Consider the following 21168-nt stretch of genomic DNA (forward strand, 5'->3'; position numbering starts at 1 on the left):
ATGCCCTGTTTCCAAAGTAATAGAAAATAAATACTTTACATTACGTTATTGTATACTGCTGTCGCAGAGAGAAGAGAACATTATCAAACGAACTAGATCGTGATAAGAAATAATTCGATTCTTTAAGTATGTTGCCATCATTAAGTTTTCAGTGTTTGTGATATTTTCTATCACAGTAGAAAGATGTCGGAGAAAAATGAAACAATTGTGAATATTTCAAGATCCTCAGAGAGTACTCATGGAAAAAAAATCACGACTGAGTGGAAGGAAAAAAAAATATACAGACGCAAAAACAAAAAACAAACCAACCAACAAACAAAAAAAACACAACATTTTTTTGAAAGGGCGTTATTATTTTAGGGTGATTCAGACAGGAAAGTAAATTAAGTGGTTTTCGATTGAAATGGGAACGCGCGTTTTAATGCTAATGGATCACGAGTTAAAAGGACAATAGTAATAACCCTTAACGGAAAGTTAAGTTGCAATAAATTCCGATTCGATACCACAGTTTTAATAATCCTAATAGAAAAGAAAAATCTATACTGAAAAAGAATATCTTCACAGTGCAAAAAAGCAACATTTCAAGAATTTAACAAACACCGCTGATTTTTCAAAGTGACTTAAAAACGACGATAAGAATAATAATGATCTAAAACATTTAGCTTAGATCTACTATTTTTTTTGTTCTCACCTGCTGGCTCTCAAAAGTCCAGGTGCTGTCGGGCAAAGAAGCATCCAGGACACTGATCACCTCCTTAAAGTCTGTGGTGCTGCTGGGTTTAATCAGAGTGAAATCGCTGTACTCTGACATTGGAGACATACACGACCTGAAAGACTGACTCTGAGACAGCATGTCTCCTCCCAGGACCTCCACGTACTTTATAGGTCCATCAGTGTTGAGCTGAATCTGCAGGTTTCTGTTGGGGTTCTTGTAATCATCAGAGTCAGTCCGTCTCATGCAGCACGTGCTGCTGCTCCTGCTGTTCCTGATGCATTTAACCGCTAAGATGAGGAAAGTGAGCAGAGACAGCACGGACACCGAGGCCAGAGAGAGAATCAAATAAAGGGTGATTCTCCCAGTTTTCTTGCTGGGCTCGGCCGCTTTATGTCGGAGGTCTGAGATGGGCTCATGGAGGCCGTCCTCCAGCATGATGGACACCGTGACTGTGGAGGACTGGATCGGTTCCCCGTCGTCCTTGATCTCTATAAGCAGCCTCTGAGAGGAGTCGTCCTGCTCGGACACAGCGCGTTTAGTCCTCACCTCCCCTGTGTACAGATTGACAGTGAAGAGAGAGGCGTCTGTGGCCTCCGCCAGTCTGTAGGAGATCCAGGCGTTATGGCCCGAGTCAGCGTCCACGGCTGTCACCTTGGTAACCAGGTGACCCGCTTTCGCGGAGCGAGGCATCCTCTGATGAGAGAGGGAGCCCATGGCAGCGGAGGAGGGGTAAATAACAGCGGGGGCATTGTCGTTCTGGTCCAGGATAAAAACATGGACAGTGGCGTTGCTGCTGAGAGACGGAGAGCCCTGATCCTTTGCCTGGACCTGAATCTGAAACACCTTCAGTTTCTCATAGTCAAACGAGTGCATGCTGTAGATGCTGCCGTTATCTGAGTTAATGTAAACATACGATGAGACAGAAACGTCCTGCACTTTAGAGTCCAGTATAGAGTAAGAGACCTTTGCGTTTTCACCAAAATCCAGGTCAGATGCTGATACTGAGTACAGGATAGAGCCTGGTATTCCATTCTCTTTTAAATACACATCATAGGAAGGCTGACCAAATATTGGAGGGTTGTCATTCACATCAGTGATAGTGACGAGTACAGATTTCTTACTGGTCAAGGGAGGTGAGCCTGAATCAGTGGCTGTAATTTCAATATTATATTCTGAAAAACGTTCTCTGTCTAAAACACCACTTGTCATGAGTGCGTAGTTGTCAGAAAATGAAGGTTTCAAAGTGAATGGAGGCCCACTTTTTAATTCTAATGAAACTTTTCCATTATTACCAGAGTCGAGGTCTCGTGCACTGATTAATGCTACAACAGTGCCTTTTGGTGCATCCTCGCGTACTGGGTTTGGTTTTGAAGTCAACACTATTTCTGGAGCATTATCATTCATGTCTATGACAAATATTTGCACGCGGCAGTGACCCTCCATCTCAGGAACACCTTTGTCTTTTGCAGTAATACGTATTTCATGCACTGCATTGCTTTCATAATCTAAAGGCCCTATCAAGGAAATTTCACCTGTGTCTGGATTCAATTGAAAAACAGATAACAGTGATTCTGGTGTGTGTTCAGCAAATGCGTATTGAATCGCTCCATTAACGCCCTCGTCTGCGTCTGCTGCTTCAACTTTAACGAGTACAGAACCAAAAATAATATTTTCATGTACTGATACATTGTACAAAGTTTTTTTAAAAACAGGAACATTGTCGTTAATGTCAAGTACAGTAACTACGATTTTTGTTGTTCCAGTTTTTACAGGATTACCTCCATCTAACGCTGTCAGTAATAGCTGATGTACACTTTGCTTCTCTCTGTCAAGCGGTTTCTCTAGGACCAGCTCCGGAACCTGTCGGTCGCCAGACAACTCTTTCAGTTTCAAACTAAAACACTCGTTTTTACTTAATGTGTACGATTTAACGGAATTACTTCCAACGTCCTGATCCTGCGCGATGTCTAAAGGGAAGCGAATGCCTGGGGCAGTAGATTCTGCTATCTTTAAATATTTCTCCTCTGTTATAAAAACCGGAGAATTGTCATTTATGTCCCTTACTTCTATTTCTATACGATGCAGCTGCAAGGGATTCTCTGTTACAATTTGTAAAGGTAACACACAGCGGGCGCTTTGTCCACATAAAACCTCTCTGTCTATTCTGTCATTCACCACCAGCTCGCCCTTCCCCGCATCCACGCTGAAATACTGCTTACCAGTCTCAGAAGCTACACGCAGATTAAGATAATAAATTTCAGATAATGCCAAACCCAGATCTTTGGCAAGATTTCCTACCACAGAGCCCTGTTTTAGTTCTTCTGGTATGCTGTAACGAGTCTGTGCGTCTATTGTACTCCACAAGAGAAAGAAATGATGCCACCAAAACGCCTGCCATCTCCAGTCTCGGTATCCTATTCTTTTTGTCATCCTTGGTCCGTTAGAATATATTATTTCCCATCCAAATATTCATCGACAGAGCCCAGCATATAAAGCCATCACCAGAATGGATACTGTATAGAAAAATCCTTAAGCTATTTGTAACAAAATATATATTCCGGACGCCATTGGATAAGCGCATGTCCTCTCCACCTCCGAGCACAGTGAGGGTTACTGTGATGCGAGTGAATGGGGGATAGAGTAGATCTCTTTGTACAGTTCTGTATGCTATTGGTTCACAGCATCCAGTTTAAATATCCAATCACAGAGAGCTAAGCCTATTCATGAAGCCAGTACACACTGCAAGAAGCGAAGCTGTACAAATGAAGGTTCAAGTCCGGTCTGTGTGATAATTTTCTCTCGAAAATTAAATATAAATAAAAAATAAATATAAATAAGAATATTAATTTAAAAGGGCAAAAGGTTTTCTAATGATTACTGCAATGAATTAAGACCACATAAAAAATAAAATGTCATTGTCAGTTCAGCTTAATATCAGTTCACAAATTGTACATCTGTGATGTTATAGAAAAAAACCACAATAAAATATATTGTCGGTAGGCTTAAAAAAGATACATTTTGAATATAAAAAAATCACTTCGAGCTCATGCTTTGGTAAAAAAAAAAAAAAAAGTTAATAAGATTTTTAGATGCAATTCCGACAATCTTATTCTAAACAATATTTTAAATAGCTTTTTTTTAAGCCACAAAAATCGATTTGTTTTCAAAGTTGCACTTCAGTGTCATTTAAAATATATCAGGCACAGTTCAATAGTATCAATTTATTCTCCCCCTAATCATACTAGAGTCAAAACACACGAAAAATAAATTACTGCTGTCACTTGAAACCAATTTGATGTTAAATTTTCATTTAAAATTATATATTTTTTAAAAGATTAATTCAGAAATGTATGACAGCAATAATGAAAAGTGTGTGCAGGTTATTTCTTCAATTTTCGCCTCACCTGCTGGCTCTCAAAGGTCCAGGTGCTGTCGGGCAAAGACGCATCCAGAACACTGATCACCTCCTTAAAGTCTGTGGTACTGCTGGGTTTAATCAGAGTGAAATCGCTGTACTCTGACATTGGAGATATACACGACCTGAAGGACTGACTCTGAGACAGCATGTCTCCTCCCAGGACCTCCACGTACTTTATAGGTCCATCAGTGTTGAGCTGAATCTGCAGGTTTCTGTTGGGGTTCTTGTAATCATCAGAGTCGGTCCGTCTCATGCAGCACGTGCTGCTGCTCCTGCTGTTCCTGATGCATTTAACCGCTAAGATGAGGAAAGTGAGCAGAGACAGCACGGACACCGAGGCCAGAGAGAGAATCAAATAAAGGGTGATTCTCCCAGTTTTCTTGCTGGGCTCGGCCGCTTTATGTCGGAGGTCTGAGATGGGCTCATGGAGGACGCCCTCCAGCATGATGGACACCGTGACTGTGGAGGACTGGATCGGTTCCCCGTCGTCCTTGATCTCTATAAGGAGCCTCTGAGAGGAGTCGTCCTGCTCGGACACAGCGCGTTTAGTCCTCACCTCCCCTGTGTACAGATTGACAGTGAAGAGAGAGGCGTCTGTGGCCTCCGCCAGTCTGTAGGAGATCCAGGCGTTATGGCCCGAGTCAGCGTCCACGGCTGTCACCTTGGTAACCAGGTGACCTGCTTTCGCGGAGCGAGGCATCCTCTGATGAGAGAGGGAGCCCATTGCAGCGGAGGAGGGGTAAATAACAGCGGGGGCATTGTCGTTCTGGTCCAGGATAAAAACATGGACAGTGGCGTTGCTGCTGAGAGACGGAGAGCCCTGATCCTTTGCCTGGACCTGAATCTGAAACACCTTCAGTTTCTCATAGTCAAACGAGTGCATGCTGTAGATGCTGCCGTTATCTGAGTTAATGTAAACATACGACGAGACAGAAACGTCCTGCACTTTAGAGTCCAGTATAGAGTAAGAGACCTTTGCGTTTTCACCAAAATCCAGGTCAGATGCTGATACTGAGTACAGGATAGAGCCTGGTACTCCATTCTCTTTTAAATACACATGATAGGTTTTCTGAGTGAATACAGGAGCATTGTCATTAACATCAGTGATAGTGACATTAATAGTCTTTTTTGTCGACAGAGGAGGGGACCCTAAATCAGTAGCTGTTATTTCTATATTACACTCTGAGGAACTCTCTCGGTCTAAAGGACCGCTGGTAACCAGTGCATAATTATTAGAAAAAGAGGGTTTCAGTTTAAAAAGAGAGCCCTTAAGGAGCTGCAGTGTCACTTTACCATTGTCACCGGAATCCATGTCTCTTGCACTGATTAACGCTACTACAGTCCCACTTGGTGCATCCTCAGGCACAGGGTTAGGTTGGGAGGTCAGAAATATATTTGGAGCATTATCGTTAACATCTAATACTTCAATATGGAGAGAGCAATGCCCCTCCATTCTCGGAGTCCCTTTGTCTCTAGCGGAAACATCTATTTCATAATTAGCATTTGATTCGAAATCTAAACTCTCTGTCAGACTAATTTCCCCGGTTAATAAATCAATATCAAACAAAGACAAGATACTGTCTGGTGTGTGCCCCCCAAATGAATACTCAATTTCTCCATTGAGACCCTCATCAATATCCTTTGCTATCAGTGTAATAATGGGTGTACCCTGCACACTATTTTCGCTTACAGAGACTTTGTAAACATTTTTCTCAAAAACAGGGAAATTGTCATTAATGTCCAATACATTTATGGTTATCTGAGACATCCCAGATTTCACTGGGTTTCCTCCGTCTATAGCTGTTAGTTGGAGGTGATGTGTAGGCTTTTTTTCTCTGTCGAGGGATTTAGAGAGGACTAACTCTGGCACCTTCCTTCCACCGGAGACATCTTTAAGCTTTAAAGTAAAAAAATCATCTTTATTTAAACTATACGATCTCACTGAATTCACTCCGACATCAAGATCTTGCGCGGTCTCCAAAGGAAAACGTGCCCCTGCCGCTGTCGACTCTGCTATCTGCAATGTTGTTTCTGGAGATGGGAATGTAGGGGAGTTATCATTCATGTCTTGTATTTCCACCTCCACTCGGTACAACTGTAAAGGTTTATCAATGACCACTTGCAACGTCAACACACAGATGGCGCTTTGTCCGCATAAAGCCTCTCTGTCTATTCTGTCATTCACCACCAGCTCGCCCTTCTCCGCATCCACGCTGAAATACTGCTCACCAACCTCAGAAGCGACGCGCAGCTTACGGTCAAAAATCTCAGACAGTCCCAAACCCAGATCTTTGGCAAGATTTCCTACCACAGAACCCTGTTTTAGCTCCTCTGGTATGCTGTAACGAGTTTGTCCGTCTATTGTACTCCACAAGAGAAAGAAATGATGCCACCAAAGCACCTGCCATCTCCAGTCTCGGTATCCTATTGTCTTTGTCATCCCGGATACGATATAATTATTTCCCAGAGAAGGAAACAAAAAAACGAAATTTACCATCCATGGCTACAACATTTTAATCCAAGGTAAATATCCAAAATCTGCTCACAGAAGAACAAAAGTGATTTAAATCTGTTAAGAGCATCGCTTCTCCTCACCCAGCTCATTGCAATATAACTGTTTCGGGTGCTGTGTGTGGATGGGGGAGGGACTAGATCCCTTTGTATGTTTGCACGATTCATTGGTGCACACAATTCATCTATGCTACCCAGTAATAAGGGAGGTGAGGAGTGCTTTTAAAGACACAGACACATATGGGGAAAAATTCTATATAAATAAGTAACAGTTTGTGAAAGGAATAACGGGATGGTAGAATATCCACGTTATCATTAATCTTCATGCGAGTAAATAAGCTTTGACAACTACAATATTAAAGTTGTCTTCCTATTAAAACTCTTTGTTTTTTTTAGGATTTGGGTGAAAATGCTTGCAGTAAATGAAAGACGTTTGGCTCCTTTGTAAAAAATTAAGCGTTGCTGTCCGCTTCTGTGGTCCTGAAATGTCATTCTAACAACAGTAGGAAGAGCAATATACAAACGCAGTCTAAACCCAGTAAATGCTTTCTTTACAAACACTCAGTCTCAAACCCTTTCTGTTTTTTATTTAAACTTGACATCGCAAATATATTAGGCAGGAATAAGGTCTGAATTCGCTGGCTTAAAGTATTTAAGCAGAGCAAGTGATGATGATGGCGTGTTGCTTAAGGAAATTTGAAAAACAAAAAAAAACAAACAAACAAACATATTTGCACTATTTAATAATGAAATTACATTTTATGGTATACCAGTATAAATATGTTGCCAAAAGGCCAAACTATAGGTACTGATACACATAAAAACATCAAACAAACCGACGGATTACTTCTGCGTTAAATTAAACTAGCCAGTAAAGCACACAACGGGTAAAAAGAACGATTGCTTTCTTCTCACCTGCTGGCTCTCAAAAGTCCAGGTGCTGTCGGGTAAAGAAGCATCCAGGACACTGATCACCTCCTTAAAGTCTGTGGTGCTGCTGGGTTTAATCAGAGTGAAATCGCTGTACTCTGACATTGGAGACATACACGACCTGAAGGACTGACTCTGAGACAGCATGTCTCCTCCCAGGACCTCCACGTACTTTATAGGTCCATCAGTGTTGAGCTGAATCTGCAGATTTCTATTGGGGTTCTTGTAATCATCAGAGTCAGTCCGTCTCATGCAGCACGTGCTGCTGCTCCTGCTGTTCCTGATGCATTTAACCGCTAAGATGAAGAAAGTGAGCAGAGACAGCACGGACACCGAGGCCAGAGAGAGAATCAAATAAAGGGTGATTCTCCCAGTTTTCTTGCTGGGCTCGGCCGCTTTATGTCGGAGGTCTGAGATGGGCTCATGGAGGCCGTCCTCCAGTATGATGGACACCGTGACTGTGGAGGACTGGATCGGTTCCCCGTCGTCCTTGATCTCTATAAGGAGCCTCTGAGAGGAGTCGTCCTGCTCGGACACAGCGCGTTTAGTCCTCACCTCCCCTGTGTACAGATTGACAGTGAAGAGAGAGGCGTCTGTGGCCTCCGCCAGTCTGTAGGAGATCCAGGCGTTATGGCCCGAGTCAGCGTCCACGGCTGTCACCTTGGTAACCAGGTGACCCGCTTTCGCGGAGCGAGGCATCCTCTGATGAGAGAGGGAGCCCATTGCAGCGGAGGAGGGGTAAATAACAGCGGGGGCATTGTCGTTCTGGTCCAGGATAAAAACATGGACAGTGGCGTTGCTGCTGAGAGACGGAGAGCCCTGATCCTTTGCCTGGACCTGAATCTGAAACACCTTCAGTTTCTCATAGTCAAACGAGTGCATGCTGTAGATGCTGCCGTTATCTGAGTTGATGTAAACATACGATGAGACAGAAACGTCCTGCACTTTAGAGTCCAGTATAGAGTAAGAGACCTTTGCGTTTTCACCGAAATCCAGGTCAGATGCTGATACTGAGTACAGGATAGAGCCTGGTACCCCATTCTCTTTTAAATACACATTATAATTTCGTTGAGTGAATACAGGAGGGTTATCATTCACATCAGTGATAATAACAGGTATATTTTTTTTACTGGTCAAGGGAGGAGAGCCTGAATCAGTGGCTGTGATTTCAACATTATACTGTGGGAAACTCTCTCGGTCTAAAGGACCGCTGGTAACCAGTGCGTAATTATTAGAAAATGATGGTTTCAGAGTGAAAGGAGAGCCTTTAGGTACTCTCAGTGTTACTTTACTATTATTACCGGAGTCAGCATCACGTGCATTGAGCAAAGCCACAACTGTGCCACTAGCTGCATCTTCGCGAACTGGCTGCGGTTCAGAGGTGAGAACAATTTCTGGAGTGTTGTCATTTACATCCACAATATCTATCTGTAGACGACAGTGACTTTCCATTTCAGGAACACCCTTATCTCTTGCCGTAATTTCAATTTTATAGGACGAGGCTTTTTCATAATCTAGGTCTCCTTTCAGATGTATTTCTCCAGTTAGTGGGTTGATTTCAAATACTGACAACACGGAATCTAGAGTCCGCGAACCAAAAGAGAATTCAACTTCTCCGTTTGGCCCCTCGTCAGCATCAGTCGCCGCAATTTTGACTACAAATGTATTTTTTGCAGTATTTTCCTGTAAAGAAACTTTATAGTTATTTTTCTCAAACACTGGAAAATTGTCATTATTATCAAGTACGGTAATTGTTATTTGTGAGGTACCAGACAATACTGGGTTACCCCCGTCTAATGCAGTCAGTAGAAGCTGATGAACGGCCTTCTTCTCTCGATCAAGAGGTTTCTCTAATACTAACTCGGGCACTGCTTTGCCATCTTCAACCTCCTTCATTTTCAATGTAAAACACTCGTTTTTAGTCAACGTGTAGGATTTTACTGAATTACTCCCAACGTCTGCATCCTCTGCGCTTTCCAAAACAAATCGAGTTCCTACTGCTGCCGACTCCGCAATTTTCAAAGACAGCTCCTTTGTCTGGAAGCTTGGAGAATTATCATTCATATCTTTTATTTCCACCTCAATTCGATGTAAATTTAAAGGCTTTTCAAGAACTATCTGTAAAGGCAACACACAGCTGGCGCTTTGTCCACATAAAGCCTCTCTGTCTATTCTGTCATTCACCACCAGCTCGCCCTTCCCCGCATCCACACTGAAATACTGCTCTCCAGTCTGAGAGGCGACACGCAGCCTGCGGTCAAAAATGTCAGATAACGCCAAACCCAGATCTTTGGCAAGATTTCCTACCACAGAGCCCTGTTTTAGTTCTTCGGGGATACTGTAGCGAGTCTGTCCGTCTATTGTACTCCACAGGAGAAAGAAATGATGCCACCAAAGAGCCAGCCATCTCCAGTCTCGGTATCTCATTCTCTTTGTCATCCCCGGTCCGTTACAACATGTTATTTCCCATCAAGTAAAGCAAAGTGAATATCCAGTTCCAGTGAGTCTTAGCTATAGCCATAAAAATATAACACCCAGTGTTTTTCATGTCTGACGCTTAATTTTCTGATTTTATTCTCAGCTTCGAAATAGGAGCGCATCACACCGTCCTCCAGCTCGTTGCATTGTTAACGTTTACGATGCTGAGGCTGTAGGGGGAGGAGGTAGATCTCTTTGTACAGTTCTGTATACTATTGGAGCAGAGCGTCTCACAGTAACATCCAATAGGAAGAGAGCTGAGCAGTGCCGTTAAAGACACAGGAACAGCACAGAGTTTAAATCCGTACACCCATATGCACTGCTGGTTGTGTGACTGATACAGAAAAATTGTCCTTCTATATGGGAAATATTTCTGCTGACACGTAACAGTATTTATATAATGGAATATTGCTTCTATTCACGTAATCAAAGTAAACTGACGTTCACATAAAATAAAATCTAATAAAGAAAAAAAAATAGATGACGTTCAAATCTCCATTCTTTCTAAGAAGACAAACATGAGAGGTTGTAATGTTCAGCCAATTAAAATGACCCCACTTGTACATCAAAATAATATTGTTTCCACTTTAACAAACCCAGTCCACACAGATCAGTTTCTTTTGTCATTAGACCTATGCCCAGGTTTCTGGGTATTTCGATTTCCCGACCGACAGAGAAAGGGTGTGTGGCTAAATCCCTCAGCTCACCTACGGGACCATTGAATGTACAACGAATACATGGCGACATACTTAGGCATTTAGGGCTGATAAAAACAGCCCCATTAACCGTATTTAAAATGTAAACAAAATTATTAGAGGACGACCAAAAATCACAGTACACCATTTTAATTTGAAATCTTAAAATAACGACTATTGCTCACATTTATTATTTATTTATTTTTTAGGCTATTTAGTCTTTATGCTAAATCAAGACAAAATCATAATTGCTATTATACACCAATAAATATTGTCCGCAATTTACAAAGAAATTAATTATTGAACAAAAACATTTTAAAGTAAGATCTTACTCCCTTTTCCTCACCTGCTGGCTCTCAAAGGTCCAGGTGCTGTCGGGTAAAGAAGCATCCAGGACACTGATCACCTCCTTAAAGTCTGTGGTGCTGCTGGGTTTAATCAGAGTGAAATCGCTGTACTCTGACATTGGAGACATACACGACCTGAAGGACTGACTCTGAGACAGCATGTCTCCTCCCAGGACCTCCACGTACTTTATAGGTCCATCAGTGTTGAGCTGAATTTGCAGGTTTCTATTGGGGTTCTTGTAATCATCAGAGTCAGTCCGTCTCATGCAGCACGTACTGCTGCTCCTGCTGTTCCTGATGCATTTAACCGCTAAGATGAGGAAAGTGAGCAGAGACAGCACGGACACCGAAGCCAGAGAGAGAATCAAATAAAGGGTGATTCTCCCAGTTTTCTTGCTGGGCTCGGCCGCTTTATGTCGGAGGTCTGAGATGGGCTCATGGAGGCCGTCCTCCAGTATGATGGACACCGTGACTGTGGAGGACTGGATCGGTTCCCCGTCGTCCTTGATCTCTATAAGCAGCCTCTGAGAGGAGTCGTCCTGCTCGGACACAGCGCGTTTAGTCCTCACCTCCCCTGTGTACAGATTGACAGTGAAGAGAGAGGCGTCGGTGGCCTCCGCCAGTCTGTAGGAGATCCAGGCGTTATGGCCCGAGTCAGCGTCCACGGCTGTCACCTTGGTAACCAGGTGACCCGCTTTCGCGGAGCGGGGCATCCTCTGATGAGAGAGGGAGCCCATTGCAGCGGAGGAGGGGTAAATAACAGCGGGGGCATTGTCGTTCTGGTCCAGGATAAAAACATGGACAGTGGCGTTGCTGCTGAGAGACGGAGAGCCCTGATCCTTTGCCTGGACCTGAATCTGAAACACCTTCAGTTTCTCATAGTCAAACGAGTGCATGCTGTAGATGCTGCCGTTATCTGAGTTGATGTAAACATACGATGAGACAGAAACGTCCTGCACTTTAGAGTCCAGTATAGAGTAAGAGACCTTTGCGTTTTCACCGAAATCCAGGTCAGATGCTGATACTGAGTACAGGATAGAGCCTGGTACCCCATTCTCTTTTAAATACACATTATAATTTCGTTGAGTGAATACAGGAGGGTTATCATTCACATCAGTGATAATAACAGGTACATTTTTTTTACTGGTCAAGGAAGGAGAGCCTGAATCAGTGGCTGTTATCTCAACATTATACTGTGGGAAACTCTCTCGGTCTAAAGGACCGCTGGTAACCAGTGCGTAATTATTAGAAAATGATGGTTTCAGAGTGAAAGGAGAGCCTTTAGGTACTCTCAGTGTTACTTTACTATTATTACCGGAGTCAGCATCACGTGCATTGAGCAAAGCCACAACTGTGCCACTAGCTGCATCTTCGCGAACTGGCTGCGGTTCAGAGGTGAGAACAATTTCTGGAGTGTTGTCATTTACATCCACAATATCTATCTGTAGACGACAGTGACTTTCCATTTCAGGAACACCCTTATCTCTTGCCGTAATTTCAATTTTATAGGACGAGGCTTTTTCATAATCTAGGTCTCCTTTCAGATGTATTTCTCCAGTTAGTGGGTTGATTTCAAATACTGACAACACGGAATCTAGAGTCCGCGAACCAAAAGAGAATTCAACTTCTCCGTTTGGCCCCTCGTCAGCATCAGTCGCCGCAATTTTAACTACAAATGTATTTTTTGCAGTATTTTCCTGTAAAGAAACTTTATACGTGTTTTTCTCAAACACTGGAAAATTGTCATTTACATCTAGCACTGTGATTGTTATTTGTGAGGTACCAGACAATACTGGGTTACCCCCGTCTAATGCAGTCAGCAGTAGCTGATGAACGGCCTTCTTCTCTCGATCAAGAGGTTTCTCTAATACTAACTCGGGCACTGCTTTGCCATCTTCAACCTCCTTCATTTTCAATGTAAAACACTCGTTTTTAGTCAACGTGTAGGATTTTACTGAATTACTCCCAACGTCTGCATCCTCTGCGCTTTCCAAAACAAATCGAGTTCCTACTGCTGCCGACTCCGCAATTTTCAAAGACAGCTCCTTTGTCTGGAAGCTTGGAGAATTATCATTCATATCTTTTATTTCCACCTCAATTCGATGTAAATTTAAAGGCTTTTCAAGAACTATCTGTAAAGGCAACACACAGCTGGCGCTTTGTCCACATAAAGCCTCTCTGTCTATTCTGTCATTCACCACCAGCTCGCCCTTCCCCGCATCCACACTGAAATACTGCTCTCCAGCCTGAGAGGCGACACGCAGCCTGCGGTCAAAAATGTCAGATAACGCCAAACCCAGATCTTTGGCAAGATTTCCTACCACAGAGCCCTGTTTTAGTTCTTCGGGGATACTGTAACGAGTCTGTCCGTCTATTGTACTCCACAGGAGAAAGAAATGATGCCACCAAAGAGCCAGCCATCTCCAGTCTCGGTATCTCATTCTCTTTGTCATCCCCGGTCCGTTACAACATGTTATTTCCCATCAAGTAAAGCAAAGTGAATATCCAGTTCCAGTGAGTCTTAGCTATAGCCATAAAAATATAACACCCAATGTTTTTCATGTCTGACGCTTAATTTTCTGATTTTATTCTCAGCTTCGAAATAGGAGCGCATCACACCGTCCTCCAGCTCGTTGCATTGTTAACGTTTACGATGCTGAGGCTGTAGGGGGAGGAGGTAGATCTCTTTGTACAGTTCTGTATACTATTGGAGCAGAGCGTCTCACAGTAACATCCAATAGGAAGAGAGCTGAGCAGTGCCGTTAAAGACACAGCAACAGCACTGAGATTAAATCCCTACACCAATATGCACTGCTGGTTGTGTGACCTGTTAATCCAACGTCATCTCTCTGGACTTAAAATTGTTTTTACGGCTCATTATGTTATATTTTCACAGAATTTTTCTATCCATTCATTTAAAGAAAACGGACATTTACAGAGAACAATTTTCAAAAAAGAAATAAAACAAAGCGAAATTAAACTGCCCATTCTCTACATACAAAGCATGCAGGTGAGATGTGTAAAGCACAACTAATTTTTGCAAAATTGTAATTTTCTCTGTTGCCATAACATCATTACAAGCGACTGTTTTTGTTTGATTAAGAGGGATTGTTGACAGTTTCTATTTTTGAAGCAATGAAGAGGGGAGGCGCTATCGAATAGATCCAATTTTGCAAGTACCAAATATACACAAAAACAACACAGGTGTGACTGCATACGTATGAAGCTCATAAACACGAACACAAGCATGCCACTTAGACCTTTTATACCACAAAACGATGAGTATTAGATAAAAATAAAACATCACAGTATGTTATGTTAACTGTGTGTCTCAGAATAAACGATTGTGGGTCATCGTTTTGACTCGTGTAAAATAAAATAAAATCATAGATGTAAAGCTACTACTATTACTATTAATACTCCTACTAATAATATAAATGATAACAATAGCTTATCGCAATATTGTCCTGCAACAAGTCGATAAATATAGTTCACAATTTAAACTATATATTCAACAGTGACCTAACACATTTCACTGAATATCTGCTGTTTTCTGCTCACCTGCTGGCTCTCAAAGGTCCAGGTGCTGTCGGGTAAAGAAGCATCCAGGACACTGATCACCTCCTTAAAGTCTGTGGTACTGCTGGGTTTAATCAGAGTGAAATCGCTGTACTCTGACATTGGAGACATACAGGACCTGAAGGACTGACTCTGAGACAGCATGTCTCCTCCCAGGACCTCCACGTACTTTATAGGTCCATCAGTGTTGAGCTGAATCTGCAGGTTTCTGTTGGGGTTCTTGTAATCATCAGAGTCGGTCCGTCTCATGCAGCAAGTGGTGCTGCTCCTGCTGTTCCTGATGCACTTAACCGTTAAGGTGAGGAAAGTGACCAGAGACAGCACGGACACCGAGGCCAGAGAGAGAATCAAATAAAGGGTGATTCTCCCAGTTTTCTTGCTGGGCTCGGCCGCTTTATGTCGGAGGTCTGAGATGGGCTCATGGAGGCCGTCCTCCAGAATGATGGACACCGTGACTGTGGAGGACTGGATCGGTTCCCCGTCGTCCTTGATCTCTATAAGGAGCCTCTGAGAGGAGTCGTCCTGCTCGGACACAGCGCGTTTAGTCCTCACCTCCCCTGTGTACAGATTGACAGTAAAGAGAGAGGCGTCTGTGGCCTCCGCCAGTCTGTAGGAAATCCAGGCGTTATGGCCCGAGTCAGAGTCCACGGCTGTCACCTTGGTAACCAGGTGACCCGCTTTCGCGGAGCGAGGCATCCTCTGATGAGAGAGGGAGCCCATTGCAGCGGAGGAGGGGTAAATAACAGCGGGGGCATTGTCGTTCTGGTCCAGGATAAAAACATGGACAGTGGCGTTGCTGCTCAGAGACGGGGAGCCCTGATCCTTTGCCTGGACCTGAATCTGAAACACCTTCAGTTTCTCATAGTCAAACGAGTGCATGCTGTAGATGCTGCCGTTATCTGAGTTAATGTAAACATACGATGAGACAGAAACGTCCTGCACTTTAGAGTCCAGTATAGAGTAAGAGACCTTTGCGTTTTCACCAAAATCCAGGTCAGACGCTGATACTGAGTACAGGATAGAGCCTGGTATTCCATTCTCTTTTAAATACACATTATAATTTCGTTGAGTGAATACAGGATGGTTATCATTAACATCAGTGATAGTGACAGGTATAATTTTCTTACTGGACAGAGGGGGAGAGCCTGAATCAGTGGCTTTGATTTCTATATTATACTCTGAGGATCTCTCTCGGTCTAAAGGACCGCTGGTAATCAATTCATAATTATTAGAATATGAAGGTTTCAGAGTGAATGGGGAACTTTTGGAAAGATGTAAGGTCACTTTGCCATTTTCACCGGAGTCCAGGTCTCTTGCACTGATCAGTGCCACGACTGTGCCACTCCGTGCGTCCTCGGGTACAGGACTAGGATCTGAAGTTAGCACAATCTCCGGAGCGTTATCGTTTATATCCTCTATGTCGAGCTGTACACGACTGTGACCCTCCATTTCGGGAACCCCTCTGTCTTTAGCAGTTATATCAATAAGGTAATATTTATTACTTTCATAATCTAATGGGCCCTTTAATATAATTTCTCCTGTTTCCACATTGATTGCAAATGTTGATAACACTGAGTCAGGAGTGCGGGACCCGAAAGAATATCTGACTTCACCATTAAGCCCATCGTCGGCGTCTGTTGCTGTAAGTTTAACTAGAAACGTCCCCGTGGTGATATTCTCCTTTAGAACAACCTTGTATTCGTTTTCACTAAACACTGGAAAGTTATCATTATTATCAAGTACAGTAATCGTGATTTTACATGTTCCCGATGTGACTGGGGCTCCTCCATCTAATGCTGTCAACAGCAGCTGATGGAAAGCATTTGTCTCGCGGTCTAAGGGTTTCTCTAACACTAATTCTGGGACAGCCTTACCACTCTTTGTGTCCTTGAATTTCAATGAAAAATGATCGTTTTTGCTTAAAGTATACGTTTTCAAAGAATTGCTCCCAACATCGGGGTCCTCTGCATTTTCTAAAGGAAAACGTCTGCCGGGACCAACTGACTCTGGTATTTTAAGATTAATTTCTTGGGTAAGAAAACTAGGAGCATTGTCATTTATGTCTCTTATTTCCACCTCAATTCGATGAGACTGTAAAGGATTTTCAACAACTACTTGCAGAGGTAACACACAGCTGGTGCTTTGTCCACACAAAGCCTCTCTGTCTATTCTGTCATTCACCACCAGCTCGCCCTTCCCCGCATCCACGCTGAAATACTGCTCACCAGCCTCAGAGGCGACACGCAGCTTACGGTCAAAAATTTCAGATAATCCCAAACCCAGATCTTTGGCAAGATTTCCTACCAGTGAACCCTGTTTTAGTTCCTCTGGAATGCTGTAACGAGTTTGTCCGTCTATTGTACTCCACAAGAGAAAGAAATGAAGCCACCAAAGAGCCAGCCATCTCCAGTCTCGGTATCCTATTCTCTTTGTCATCCTTGTTCCGTTATAAAACATTAATTCCAATTGACATAATGCACTGAAAAATTCTGAAATCCATCATCGCAGGCATGATTCCCATAGAACCATTCCCACATATTATTGAGGACACATATAAAACCGTAACATTATAAAATATGAGCGAATTGCTCCTTCGGTCCTCTGCCTCTCTTCATTGTAAGTGTTGGAGTACCGAGAATGAATGGGGGCAGGGACCAGATTGCTTTGTACAGTTCTGAATCCTATTGGTGCCCATCAGCCATCTCTGCCATCCAATAAGAAGGAAGCCAATCGACACTCTTAAAGTCACAGCATCTATTTTCTCTCTCCGGATTCACTTTGACCACAGGCAGTAATCACGAATTACTGGACTTCACGCAATGTAAAGCATAGTATCCCACTAACTAATAAATCACTTAATATACTAAATATTTTTTAATTCGCTATTCCATTATTAATTAATCCAGTCAACGAAATTTAGTGGAAGATGTGTAAATAATGGGCATCCCATTTAACTGCATGTCTGCATGTGCCACGTGTAAAATGTATGTGTGTTTCAAACAGAGCATGCATTCCAATGAGCGTCGCTGTCCACCTTCGCGGTGCTGAACAATTTGGAAGAGCCTTTGTGCACTGTTTAGGGTTTACTGAAATACTTTAATCTAATCACGAATATTACATGGAAATAAAACCCAGTGTGTCATTTAAATATGAAAACTTTAAAATAAATTGTTATCTGCCCGCATGCGGTTTTATTATCTATATTCTGCTCAAAAGAACTCATAGCCTACATCTAATGTTGCCAGTAGACTGAAAAAAAAAGTCACCGTTGGTTTTCTACACTACTTAGTACAGTCTATAAGTTTATAGGAAGCTATTTACTCATTCAAAACTTGTAAGTAAAACATGACTCTTTTTTAAATTCTGCTGCGGCACAATCAGTGATCTTTCAAATTTTTATCTATCACTTTCTTTTAATACTCTATGCTCACCTGCTGGCTCTCAAAGGTCCAGGTGCTGTCGGGCAAAGACGCATCCAGGACACTGATCACCTCCTTAAAGTCTGTGGTGCTGCTGGGTTTAATCAGAGTGAAATCGCTGTACTCTGACATTGGAGACATACAGGACCTGAAGGACTGACTCTGAGACAGCATGTCTCCTCCCAGGACCTCCACGTACTTTATAGGTCCATCGGTGTTGAGCTGAATCTGCAGGTTTCTGTTGGGGTTCTTGTAATCATCAGAGTCGGTCCGTCTCATGCAGCACGTGCTGCTGCTCCTGCTGTTCCTGATGCATTTAACCGCTAAGATGAGGAAAGTGAGCAGAGACAGCACGGACACCGAAGCCAGAGAGAGAATCAAATAAAGGGTAATTCTCCCAGTTTTCTTGCTGGGCTCGGCCGCTTTATGTCGGAGGTCTAAGATGGGCTCATGGAGGCCGTCCTCCAGAATGATGGACACCGTGACTGTGGAGGACTGGATCGGTTCCCCGTCGTCCTTGATCTCTATAAGGAGCCTCTGAGAGGAGTCGTCCTGCTCGGACACAGCGCGTTTAGTCCTCACCTCCCCTGTGTACAGATTGACAGTGAAGAGAGAGGCGTCTGTGGCCTCCGCCAGTCTGTAGGAGATCCAGGCGTTATGGCCCGAGTCAGCGTCCACGGCTGTCACCTTGGTAACCAGGTGACCCGCTTTCGCGGAGCGAGGCATCCTCTGATGAGAGAGGGAGCCCATTGCAGCGGAGGAGGGGTAAATAACAGCGGGGGCATTGTCGTTCTGGTCCAGGATAAAAACATGGACAGTGGCGTTGCTGCTGAGAGACGGAGAGCCCTGATCCTTTGCCTGGACCTGAATCTGAAACACCTTCAGTTTCTCATAGTCAAACGAGTGCATGCTGTAGATGCTGCCGTTATCTGAGTTAATGTAAACATACGATGAGACAGAAACGTCCTGCACTTTAGAGTCCAGTATAGAGTAAGAGACCTTTGCGTTTTCACCAAAATCCAGGTCAGACGCTGATACTGAGTACAGGATAGAGCCTGGTATTCCATTCTCTTTTAAATACACATTATAGGTTTTCTGAGTGAATACAGGAGCATTGTCATTAACATCAGTGATAGTGACAGGTATAATTTTCTTACTGGACAGAGGGGGAGAGCCTGAATCAGTGGCTTTGATTTCTATATTATACTCTGAGGATCTCTCTCGGTCTAAAGGGCCGTTGGTAACCAGTGCGTAATTATTAGAAAACGAAGGTTTCAGAGTGAATGGAGACGTTTTGGGAAGTTGTAACGTGACTTTGCCATTATCACCGGAATCGAGGTCACGAACGCTGAGCAAAGCCACCACAGTGCCGCTGCGAGAGTCTTCGGGCACAGAAGTTGATTTTGAAGTGAGTACAATTTCTGGTGCGTTATCATTTACGTCTAATACATCCACCTGGACAGTACAGCGACCCTCCATTTTAGGGAAGCCTTTATCTGTTGCACTAATATCTATACGATATGATAACTGAGTTTCGTGGTCTAATTGCTGTTTAAGATATATATCCCCGGTTACAGTATCAATATAAAACAACGAGACCACTGATGGCGGTGTGTGTACACCAAGCGAGTACTCAATGTCTCCATTCGGACCCTCATCTATGTCTGTTGCTTTTGTTGTAATAACAAAAGAGCCATTTGCAATATTTTCTTTAACAGCTATTTTATAAAAACTGTTTTCGAATAATGGCACATTGTCATTGATGTCAAGCACAGTTATAATTATTTTGGAAGTTCCGGTCTTGACAGGATTACCTCCGTCTATGGCAGTAAGAAATAAATTGTGAGTGGATTTTTTCTCGCGATCTAAAGAGTTATTCAATACTAATTCGGGTATTTTCCCTCCATTTTCAATTTCTTTAACTTTTAGACTGAAGCACTCATCTTTACTTAGTGTGTATGCTTTTAATCCATTACTCGCTACGTCGGGATCCACTGCCATCTCTAAGGGAAAACGAACACCTACAGCTGTGGATTCGGCTATTTCAATTATGTGATCACTTTTGAGAAAACTAGGGGCATTGTCATTTACGTCTCTAATTTCCACTTCGATCCGGTGTAACTGTAGCGGATTTTCTACAACAACCTGCAGAGGTAACACACAGCTGGCGCTTTGTCCACACAATGCCTCTCTGTCTATTCTGTCATTCACTAAAAGCTCACCCTTCCCCGCATCCACGCTGAAATACTGCTCACCAGCCTCAGAGGCGACACGCAGATTACGGTTAAAAATATCTGACAGTCCTAAACCCAAATCTTTGGCAAGATTTCCAACCAAGGAGCCTCTTTCCAGCTCTTCTGGGATACTGTAGCGAGTCTGTCCGTTTACTGTACTCCATAAAAAGAACACATAATGCCACCAAAGCGCCAGCCATCTCCAGTCTCTGTATCCCATTCTCTTTGTCATCCCCGATCCGCTAGAATTCAGCGTTATTCCCCATGGAAACATCATTTAGAAAAAAGCAGACTGGTGAGAAATCCATAAACGAGGAACTCGTGGAACGCGAAATAAATAGTCGTCCATACATCATGAGAAGTGTAATAATGGTACATTATTTAATCCCAGTTTTTAAACGCATCCTTTTCTCATTCCGCGCTAGAAGCACTGGCTACAGTGAGGAGGATGGATGGGGGAGGGAGTAGATCTCTTTGTACAGCCTCCCATGCTATTGGCTCACAACACTGACCCCGCATCCAATACGACAGGGAAAGACATATTATAGACCCAGCACAAAGACTATAACACAGAATACACACACGGGTGCTCACAGATGAAAAATTCAACAATACTGAACAGTTAACTCAAAAATACGCACCTTTCTTCTTTTTATTTTAACGCGTTCTTACAATAATTAATCTTATTTAATTTATATTACAGTTTCTACAATAACATTAACTTTAAATTGGCAAGTTGTTTAAAAATTAAACCTAAGAAATAACATTAAATGGAATATTCACTACAGTAAAATGTTAGATTAAATTGAAATATGTACCACTGCTGTATTCTGAAAACAAAC

At 42.9% G+C, this 21168-nt stretch overlaps 3 protein-coding genes across 47 annotated transcripts in view; all 3 read right to left on the reverse strand.

Annotated features, from left to right (window-relative positions):
• The window catches only part of LOC134644348 (protocadherin gamma-C5-like), a 306637-nt gene that overhangs the window by 22397 nt on the left and 263072 nt on the right, over positions 1-21168 (reverse strand). For 2 of the 45 annotated variants that reach the window (XM_063497385.1, XM_063497343.1), the window contains exon 1: positions 18105-20743. The exons of 38 other annotated variants lie outside the window; for them this stretch is intronic. In XM_063497385.1, coding sequence (XP_063353455.1) covers positions 18105-20603 — 2499 coding nt within the window. In that variant the 5' untranslated portion in view covers positions 20604-20743. Of the gene's footprint in view, positions 1-691; positions 3333-4119; positions 6757-7559; positions 9876-18104; positions 20744-21168 lie in introns of those variants that run through there. 5 more of the 45 variants (XM_063497671.1, XM_063497333.2, XM_063497359.1 and 2 more) reach the window with 5 other exon arrangements.
• Positions 11066-13725, reverse strand: LOC134644612 (protocadherin gamma-C5-like). The gene has a single exon (XM_063497703.1). It carries the CDS (start codon positions 13545-13547, stop codon positions 11076-11078), a length of 2472 nt encoding a protein of 823 aa, XP_063353773.1. The 5' UTR covers positions 13548-13725; the 3' UTR covers positions 11066-11075.
• Positions 14617-17421, reverse strand: LOC134637713 (protocadherin gamma-C5-like). Its single transcript, XM_063488217.1, has one exon. The coding sequence runs from the start codon at positions 17128-17130 to the stop codon at positions 14617-14619; it is 2514 nt and encodes an 837-aa protein (XP_063344287.1). The 5' UTR covers positions 17131-17421.

This window comes from Pelmatolapia mariae, linkage group LG2 (assembly GCF_036321145.2).
Source record: "Pelmatolapia mariae isolate MD_Pm_ZW linkage group LG2, Pm_UMD_F_2, whole genome shotgun sequence".
NCBI lineage: Eukaryota > Metazoa > Chordata > Actinopteri > Cichliformes > Cichlidae > Pelmatolapia > Pelmatolapia mariae.